This window comes from Aptenodytes forsteri, unplaced genomic scaffold, assembly GCF_000699145.1.
Source record: "Aptenodytes forsteri isolate BGI_AS27 unplaced genomic scaffold, ASM69914v1 Scaffold120, whole genome shotgun sequence".
Lineage (NCBI taxonomy): Eukaryota > Metazoa > Chordata > Aves > Sphenisciformes > Spheniscidae > Aptenodytes > Aptenodytes forsteri.
This window is the reverse complement of record NW_008795938.1, coordinates 3,466,747-3,477,281: the sequence shown is the minus strand read 5'-3', so window position 1 is coordinate 3,477,281 and position 10,535 is coordinate 3,466,747. Positions and strand designations below refer to the sequence as shown.

At 37.2% G+C, this 10,535-nt stretch overlaps 1 protein-coding gene across 1 annotated transcript in view; it reads right to left on the bottom strand.

Moving 5' to 3' along the window:
* Positions 1–1,397: 1,397 nt before the first annotated feature.
* The window catches only part of MTMR12 (myotubularin related protein 12), a 38,586-nt gene continuing 29,448 nt past the window's right edge, over positions 1,398–10,535 (bottom strand). Inside the window, exons 14-18 of the mRNA XM_009285230.1 lie at positions 7,072–7,142; positions 5,892–6,064; positions 4,965–5,132; positions 3,861–4,022; positions 1,398–2,839 (exon numbers count right to left, since the gene is read on the bottom strand). Of these exons, the coding sequence (XP_009283505.1) occupies positions 2,267–2,839; positions 3,861–4,022; positions 4,965–5,132; positions 5,892–6,064; positions 7,072–7,142 (1,147 nt within the window). The 3' untranslated portion in view covers positions 1,398–2,266. The remainder of the gene's footprint in view (positions 2,840–3,860; positions 4,023–4,964; positions 5,133–5,891; positions 6,065–7,071; positions 7,143–10,535) is intronic.

Sequence of the window (10,535 nt, the reverse complement as noted above, 5' to 3'; positions counted from 1 at the left end):
TCGAAATCATCATTTGCAAAATATGACCTTAAACATACATTCTCATTTCAGGACAAATATGTCAAAGTATATTTTATTGACACTCTCCAAACAGCCTGCTAGAGAGAAATGACAGTATTAAAAAAACAAAACTGTAAAGCTTTTAGCTTGCATTCAGTGTAAAAACTTGGAGGTATAAACAGAAGCCTGGAGTAAAAATATTAAGTACATTTCCAATCCCACAGTGCAGAAAACCAGTAACAACGGTATTTACTCTACATTAGAAGTGTTCCCATGTCCAATTCCACATATATGTTTCTCTTCTATATAAACTTCTGATAACTTATGTACAAATAAGATGTCCAACATCTGTTCTTTAATATAAATATGTAATCTTCATGACTGAAACATTACAACAGTTTGATCAAAAGTATAGAAAAATCCATTTAATATTTTTTCTAATGGCAGTGTTTAAAAAAAACCCCTTGAGCCCAGATAACCTTAGAATGGTAGGTATTTCTTTGTCATAAAAATGCATTGCTCATTCAACATGCAAAGTATTATTGCATACATAACTCACTTGAACTACAATAATAAAGTTTGAAGGACACGTGCTGGCTGTAAGATCGTATGTGTCACAGAAGAAAGCATAAGTACTAGTGTATTTTTAAATAAAATGCTACAAACTCAAGTATTGTCCTCGCGCTACTAAGACTTAAGGCAATCAAGAGTTGGGAAGTTCAGTTTGGCATAGTTGCATTAAGCTCTCCTCCTTTCCCCATTAATAAATTTTAGTATGTTAAAATAAATGTATTTTTAGAGGGCTGCTGATAAATTTTTGCTATACATATTAATACAACTCAGTGTGAAGTGATTGATCAGTAACCCAGTTTAATATCCCCAACTTACACCAAGCTGATCCAATTCAAGCAACAGTTTCTCCACCACCTAAGTTTTCCAGCACGGATTTCTAAGTTGGTGTGAGAATAAAGAAAATATTCAATGTCTACCCTCTCAGCGTTAACTGATTTTATGACTTGCATCCATTCTTGGGGTATTCTAGAAATTAAGGGTTCAAAATAGATTTGACAGTCGAATAACATTCAACTTTACAAAGGATGATTATTTGCAGTAAAAATACTTTATATATAAACATACACACAGTAGATCAACGTCAACAGGCATTTCTTTATGGCTTTTTTCACTGAGGTACTGTTATAACATCCAGAAACAGGATGCGAGTGTTCATATGGTATGAACGCCACATTCATAAGCTGTACCACCAACTCATGACAAGTGGCAACAGACTGCAAACCCAGCTTCACTGCAGGATTACAGAAAAAGTCTTCCCTTCTATGTGGAGGGTCTCAGTGCAAGCTACAGAAAGCCTCAAAGGCAACTGGCATAAACGGGGCAAGTCAAAATGAAAGTCTCACTCTATTAAAAGGAGAGAAAATACTCATGGCACATTAGAATCTCACAGTCAGGCCATTTCTTACAATTAACAGCAAACATGTGGGACTTACATTCCAAGGCAGCAAGGGCGTATAGCACAGCAGCCACACAATAAGACTTGAAACGTGTAGTTAAACTCTTGCGTCTGATCCTTAAGCTAAGTGCATGCACAGGCTTAGAGCAGCCAAGCTGCTATTATAATACCACACAAGGTGAAGTGCTGCAAGCCAAAGATAAACACTGTCAGAAAAGATGAGGTCGACAAGTACATGACTTCAGTCGATGCCACAGCAGACAGAAAGCCCCTGGTGACCACAAGTTTATTCCTCAGCTGTAAAAAGCTTATTTGTGAATGCACATTTAGTTGCACCTTCCCCTGGGGGAGGAAACACAGATGTATTAAGTTCCCAGTCACAGTACTTCCAATCCTAGTACTCTTAGGATAAGGGGAAGAGATTTTATGTTCAGATAGCGATTGTTGCTCTGTGTGTTTAGTATTCCACCTTTATATCAGAAATTTTCTTGTTGCTTGTTTTTCCTTTTTTAAACAAAGTGGCCATATGGCTGCTCCAGCCTAGACTTCTGTTTTTATTACACCTATGCTAAAAATGTGTTTCTGCAGTAAATAACGTTAGAGTGAAATGGAAGTTCAAAATACGCTCAGTTAATCATGGCAACTAGTTCTTTCCAACCAAGGGGTTTTTTTGACCCCACGCACCCATTAAACAGGATGCAGATGCTTGAATGACTTCCTTATATGAGGACACAGCACAACATTTAAAACTCAGAGCTTAGCCACATACAATTCATACTTTAATTTATATATACTTTATCACATATCACCACTTAGATCAACAAATTCATCATCCCTCTTGACCAAGTCATCTTCATCTTCCAAGTCCTTCCAGGTGCTAGTGGGTAAAGCTGGTTTGATAGACTGTCTCTGAAGTAAAGCGAATGGAAACAAGGATGACAAACGGGCAGAATTTCTCAGCATTGGAACAGAATGTACATCTCCAGAAACAGCTTGACTATGTTCTTCATCCATTTTCACCTGCAAGCTTTGCACTTCCTCCATCAAGTCCAAAATCTTGGCAGCTGTGGCTATTGTACCACCACCATGAAGCTGGGCTTCAGGAATCCATCGTAAATACCGTTGTGCCCAGACTTTGATTTCAGGGCCATCGATGCGAGGTAACAGAAGACCGTGATAGTCAACAGGTTTACTGTGCCAGCTGTCATAAAATTCCCTGAAGCTGTTAGGAGGTTCATCTGAAGAATTTATGAACTTGCCAATTCTTTTACCCAGAATGTTTTTAATTAAATGATCTGTTTCCTCCCTGAAAAATCCTCTCTTCGTGGAAGATTTTGTTTGTGTCAGTGGTAAAGAAAGTTGCCGTTGATGCTTTAAGAGGAAAGAAAAGAAAAATATACTAAGATAAATATTGATGGGACTTTAGAAAACATCTTAAGAGGAAGAAAAACATAACGTGTATTCAAAAAATACTTACAAGCAACAAAATCAGTTAAACACAGCCACTGCCCTGTTATATAGTCTAAAACTGTTACTCTTCAATGACTACTACACCAAATACTTCTCACAGCGTACTTAGTATTCCCAGGTCCCTTCCCTGCACTGTAACTATAGCAATGAAATAACACTGAATAAAGCATTTTTCTTTGAAAAAGGAGAATTCTTTGCATACATTCAAGTATTACAGACTTCCATGTTTAGCTTAAGCTAGCCACACAAATCAAAAAGCGCTTGATTTAGAAGTTTTTATCCAGTGGTTCCTCATTGCATCCCACCACGTAAGAGTTCTGATTAATGCTGTAGATTATAATGTCGGCATCTCACTCGAGAATGCTTTGTACAGAACAGAATTTCTGTACAGAGATATTACAATCAAAAGAACAAACTTTTCTTACTGGATTTGTGCTACTTTCCAGTAACGAGGTGGTCCACCCATAATCCTCCATAACCTAGACAGCTTTTGTTGTTGGTCCCCCTCCCCCTCCAAGTGCACACACACACTCCAGTTGCACTCCGACAAAATTAGGGAGGCAATTATAAACCTGCTATGTATTTCAGTTAGGTACTCCGTGGAACAACAAAATAAACTCACTTCAAACACGTCAGTGCAACTCACCTGGATGTTAAGTCCCATGAGTTATCACTTCACTTGCACAAAAGTATGAAGAAAAACCCCTAAGTTCACTGCTATGCACAGTAACTGTAAAACACGGATTTATAACTGAGGAGGGTGCAAATTGTATTCTTAAGATCCAGGTGAGTCTGAGGCGTACATGTATTTTGTCAGTTAAAAAACTTCGCACCAATACTTCCACTGTGAGTACATTTGAAGTATAAGCGTGCAAAATATTTTTTATCATTTAAAAAAATAGTTAAGCAGCACATATCTTACTTTGAATCGTGCCATTTTCCGTTGACTTTTATCTAGTTTTGGCTTCTCTGCATAAAGAGGGTTGTTCAGGAAAGCCTGGGCCTTGGGGTCAAACTGCACAGACCAGTCCCACACAGTAAGAAATCTGAACGGAGCGCTTTGTGTCTTGAGGCTTTCACCACTCTGCCAAAACAAACAGGTCACAATTCATACTGCTAGAAAGGAATTCTGACCAAGTCAAGGTGAAATTAAGAAACTGGCTTTTCACAGAAGAGGCCACAGAGTTGCAACAACACTCATGATTTCTATGTATTCAATAGCTGAACAACATTATTAGATGCAAGTGAGTACAGACACAAATACTATTCTCTGTAACTTCAGACAGTATTTCATTTCAACAGTGCAATTAGACAGCACCAAGAATGCCTTTCACAGTTGAAAATAAGATCAAATAATCTAAGGAGAAAAATTAAGTTTTGAAAATTGAGCAGGAGATAGACACTTGAATTCTTCAAACACAGGGGGCATGTTAGGATTGTGGAATAAACCTCTCCAAACTTCAGAAGTTAACTGCAGTTATGCAGTGCTACCAGTTTAAATTTTATGATCAATGCTTTATTTATATGCAAGACAGTGATCTTCACTTTTTTTTTTTTAGTCTCTGTGCAGCCTTGCAGAGGATACTCCCATTGCTTCCAGCTTCTTAGGCTAGAGAAAAGCATGAACCAAATGTAAATCAACAGTCAGGAAATGTTGATTTTGGAAAACAACAGAATATACTATACAAGAATTTTGAGGATAACTTATTCTGCAGGACAGCAGGATATTCCTCTTAGGTTAAGGAGCTCCATTTTCATTGAAAAGCAATAAATACGAACCTATAAGCACACATTAGAAGTAATATATTCCTGAGTTATTTTCCTTTTGTCATCATAAACTCCTAAGTCCTGAACTTGACTTCTTACACCCAAAGTTGCACTTATTCCCCCTTTCAAGGCACCACCCTTCAAATAAGTATGGAAAACCGTGCTGCTAGGGAATTTTTTTTTTTTTTTTGAGTGTTCCTTGCTTGTGGGTCAAACCTGTTCTCCAACACATTGCATCCACAAAATAACAAATCCTTACCATATTAGTGTCTTTTTGATGTTGTGAGTTGAAGAAGAAAGTGCTAAAAATAGGCACATAGAGGCTGTCTGACAAGACAGTTAAGTAAGTTTCTGTGAACTCAAATGCTGGAGGATACTGTTGTACCAACTGCCAAACACAATTTAGCAGGAGCAGAAAAACAGGAGCCTAAGTAAAGAAAATATTGCTTCAGTTTCAGAAAAAAGTATGTTCCACCATGCAGACTATTTTGTAGTATTTAGTGTCGCCAAATACAAGTCTTAAGGAAAGCAATCTGGTTAACTACAGAACTGCTGCCTATAACTTTGGCTGAACTCTGAAGAAGTATCATCTGAGCAACCCCTGGCCAATTTTTGACAGAAGAGATGAACACTTTCTAACCTGAATTTGCACACATGAACTTGCTATGAAAGCTGCTGCTATGCAGCCTTTTAAAGTTGGCAAAGCAAAACTAGTTTATAGCAATTCTTGATCAGAAGTAGTCAGTTTACACTTATGATTTCCATTCTGTATAGCAATCTGATCCATTCCCAAAATATAAATACAAATGGAGAGGTGAGACTGCAACATTTAGCAAGACAGTATAAAGTTAAACTCTAGATATGGCAAGAATAGGCAATTCACTTGACTTATTTCTATGAACACTACTACCATTTAATGCAGTTTGAAAGGGCATGAGATACATGTCTTTCAAAAAACTCCAAGATTGAATGGGAAATTTTACATTTGTTCTCTTTAGTTATAAAGACATTGCTGAACTCTAAAAAGCAAAAATAGTGACACTGTAAAAAACATCAACCCATAAAACAAAACATAAAATTAAAGATCCTCAGAGTAATTGGAACTTCCAGACTGACATTTAAATCCCTCCTTATGTCTAGTACACTTTTAAATAGTAAGTAAGGAAAGTAATAAAAAACCCCATACCTCTTCTTTGTCACTTTTATGTAAGTGGTTACAACGATCCAAAAAGCCGTGTCCTCCAATTACCCACTCCTTCTGAATAAGGCTCTGAAACCCTGACTTTGTTCTGCTGTATGAATCCATCATCACTTGAACCAGACTAGAGATTACACAGCACAGATCAGTAGCACTCTCTTCTACAGAAGAGAACAGAAACCACATTGTCTCTAAGCCATTCCTAAAACTTTGTGTAGGAAAGCAAAGCATTGCTAGCTTCACATACACAAAATTGTATTTCAAGATTAGAGAAGCACACAATTTCTTGCAAGTGTTACAGCATCAGAGAGAAGTTAATCCATGTTTCCAGTAATTCCCTTTGTAAAAGCATAAGGTTTCGTGTACACTTATAGTAGGATAATACTTTGACAATAAAACCTGCAAAAACCAAACTTTTACTACTATAACTTTGATGCCTACGCCCTTCAGTCTCCCACAATGCACATACTGCCCCTCCTGCCCGAACCAGGCCAGCCATCTGCCCTTACCCTTCCTATCCTACATGCGTCTTTTCACAAGGTGTGAAACATGCATTCTTCACCCTTCAGGTGCCTTCTAGAAACATCTGTTCCCCATGCTAGGTTTTTCAAATGGCAGTGTGTGGAAAAAAACCAACTACATTACTAATCCAAAAATAGCTTAATAGTTAACACTGAGTTTGGTTACTTCACAACACTTTACAACAATAAGCGTATTCTTTCACATATTTTAATAAAGAGACCACATAGTATTCAGTGTGTATCTAGAACATAAAAGCGTCCTTTCAGAAAGTTTTCATGCTCCGTGTTCTTTGTGCAGGTGTGTCCCCCTACCCCGTTAAAGTACAGCAAAAGGTCTAGGAGACCTTTAATAAAAAAGTTAGGAAACAGGAATGCATAAACAAGAGGTAGCATGACTCTCCTGCCAAATTATCAGCAGCTTTCTCATTCACAACATATTTCTCTTAGCCTGGAAGTATGTTTACCGTATTTTTTTAACTACAGGAAGCATTTCCAGGAGCATGAAAGATTTGGGTGTCTGGTACTCTGAGTACTCTATGAATTTTACCAGCCTCTACCATAATTATAAACTTACGGCTTAAGCTACATCTAAAGGAATTCAAAAGAAATTTTAAAAAATATATAGGATAGTCTCATTAAATTCTTACCTATAAGGAGAACGTTTGTATGCTGTCTTTCCAGACACTCAGCAACTTCTATTGCTTTCTTCAAGACTCGCCTGTTGTGGTACAGGAAAAGATTTTCATAGCATTTTTGCAATTAAGTTTCTTACATTAGTTTCCCCTAAAAGGGGTTAGAATGTCATACTACTGAAACTTGACTAGTCCTTTAAAACAACAAAAACCATGCTTAACTTGTGTAAATGAAGAACTGTTTTGCCTTAAGAGCAAACTTTCAAGAGGTATCTTTATTTGGCCATTGGTCATCCCTTTCCAGTTGTTATCTTTGTACATTTGTAATACAATACTTTATTCTGGATCAACAGCAGCCATTACACGCGCACACTAAAGTATTACAATTACTAACAGCCAGATCTTTATCCTGGAAAGAGTCAACATCACCACACTTAAGTTCTAATCTACTACATACTACATTTCTCACATAATCTGGTTTTAAGAAGCAGAGGGAGGGATCAGCAATCAGATCTTGTAAACATGCAGACAAAATTTATTCAGAGATCATCATTACACAACGAAGACTGAGTGGAATTAAAGATCACATAAAACCAGATGTAACACTGTTGGTTTCTAGACCTAACTCTTCATAAAGTTGGTTATTTTCAGCAAAAGTTTGCACACAAATTAGGATTCTTGCAACTGCTTAGGTCACTAAGGGAAGCTGACAATTTATTTCGTAAGTGTGCAGTTGTCACATTCTTTGTTCTAGCATCTAGAATAGCTGAGAAGGCATTCCTACTAACTGCAAGAGCCAAGAACAGGCTGATCCAGGAAGCAACTGGATCCAAGTATGGAAATGACCAGTCTCAAAACAACATAAGGATAGGAACTTGGGCTGGCATTTACTTTAAACTACTTGTAATCTTGGTTATGTCAATGCACTTCTCAACACATGATCTTCACTAGAACCTCTCATTCAACATACATTTAAATTCTGGATTAAGGAATGAGTAATTATCAATATTTATTGATTCTTACTAAGACTAGAAAGAACTGAAGCTGACTGCAGAAGACTGCAGAAGCACTTCATGGTAACAAGCTGATCACAGAATAAACTGGCAGACAGTAGAGCTAGCACAAGGTAACACTGAAAACAAAACCTCTCAACATTCCACTACAACAAGCCTTAAGTTAGCCAACACCATTCCAACACTTACTCACTGTGGACTGCTGAGAGAAGAAAAAAGAACTTGAGGAACAATCAGGAGAGGAAGGGGGCAAAACTGAAAACAACTGTCATTTTATAAATCTTTGGTGGGCTAACATCTTGAATACTGCAGTTCATCCCGTCCTAAAGGATATTACAAAAGTAGAGAGTACAGAGAAGAATGGCAAGGCTAGACAGAGACACGCAATAGGTTTCATGCAAGAAACAAATAGGATACTTCAGTTTGGAAAGAAGGTGACTAAGTGCAGGAGGGAAATTACTGGATCTATAGTTTTAATAGGTTTGCTGGAATGGAATGATCTGCTGCTTCTCACGTCCTTTCATGCGGGAGGCTTAACACAAGACCGCAACGTAAAAATACTGTCTCAAGTTGTAGAAATAAGATATATAAATGGGACCATAAGTCTGTCTTAATTTTATTTCCTACTGGAGGTGAAGAATGTCGTCGTATTTCAAGAAACTAGCTAGAAAACCCACTACAAATGCATTTAACAACAAATTAAAACCCAGAAAGTTACAGATATAGCAAACCTGATTATCTCTAGCCAGTTTGTGCTCTCCAGTAATGAAAACCATTTCACATCAGTTGCCCAGAAGTCTGTACTGTTATCTGAAAAAAAAACCAAAAATTGGTTTGTTCACATATATGTAGTGCTAATTAACAGCCATCCATTGTATTACTCTTCAGTTATGAACTGTTATGAAACAAATGATACTAAGGAGTCAGAAAATCCTAATCACTGTTAAAGTCAACACCCTATAACTCAATGAGGAAGTGAAGTAGTCCTACAAACACCAGTGAAGTTTTATAGCACCATAGGCTTTCAGAAAAAGTATGCTGTAGGTTCACAGCAACCAAACCAAGTAAATAAATCTATTGACAAAATGGGAAAGGAAAAGAAGAGAATTTTAATCAGAGGAGACGGTTCTTCCAAGTTCCAGTTGCCTTGACTCTAAAGCATGATCTATATAAAGCTTAACGTAAGGAGGCTGGATTTTGAAAGTCATTACCACTAAAGCCAGAAACACAAATGGGTTTTAGAAGGGGGTTACACAAATTTATGGGATGTAAGACTGCCTGAAAAAGGTTTTAAACAGTTTTCACTGCAACTGAAGAGACATTAAAATACATCAAAAAAGGAACCATTAAGATAAACCAGGAGGCCAAGTACTATACCACAAAGTCATTAAACTCTTACGAGTTTCACTAGGGTTTTTGTAGCTGGTTAAATGCAACCTAAATATCTATTGCTTTTATTTCTATCAAAGCCAGTATTCAGAAACTGGAAAGCTCTCACAAGCTGATACAGTCAATTATAAACCAGAAAATATTTACCTTTCCTGCATAAGACACAAACCTTGAAGCCCAAGGTCTATGTCAGTTCTACTATTGAGAAACAACTGAGATACACCGCACTTCCCTCCTTCCCTGGTCTCCCCCGATAGCTTCAGTTCTGCATGTTTCTGTATAACTTCTTTTCACCTCCCAAAGTCTCTCCATATGCTTCCAATATTTACTTCCAACACATACTCACTTCTGTCTTGTTTTCTGCAGCTTGCATCTATGATCCTCAAGTGCACAGGTATTTATCTATTTTGTTCCTGTAGCTGTTCTGCCTCCATGCATGCTTGTGCCCCTCATTCTGTTCATTACACATTAAAAAAACAAACAACAAAAAAAACTTTCTTTCCCTGATTCATTCCACCCTGGCCATAGAAACTACTTCACCACAAAATAAGCATTAGAATGCATCTTCAAAGCTCTCTAGTGAGTTCTGTTCACATTAGATGTAGTTTTCTCCAATCTTTTCTGATTAACATCTTCAAATTCACTTCCAACCTTTAAGTATGATACCCTTTAAAGTACATACATTACAATACTTCAAGATACCCTTTACTTCCCAGTTCACCCTCTTTCCATCTGAGTTTTAGAATATTCCCTTGCACCCAATCTCATGTTCCATTTAGCCTGCCATCACTATTTGAAAAACCTCTGTCCATTCTGAATCAAGGCAAAATTATAGTCCAATTTCTAGTCCTTCAAAACCACGCAAAAGCCATGATACCAAGGAAAAGGGATTTCTGTCTTTTTTCCTGTAGAAATAACAGGCTTTCATCTATAGCGATAACATTTATACTCCATACTGAAGTTTTCTTTAGTTCTCTTACATTATGGACAGTATAGAAGAGTACTCCAAAAAGTTGAGTAGCCACATTCAGTGTGGCTGGTTGTTTTTTTTTTTTAATCAATCTCAAACACAAATAA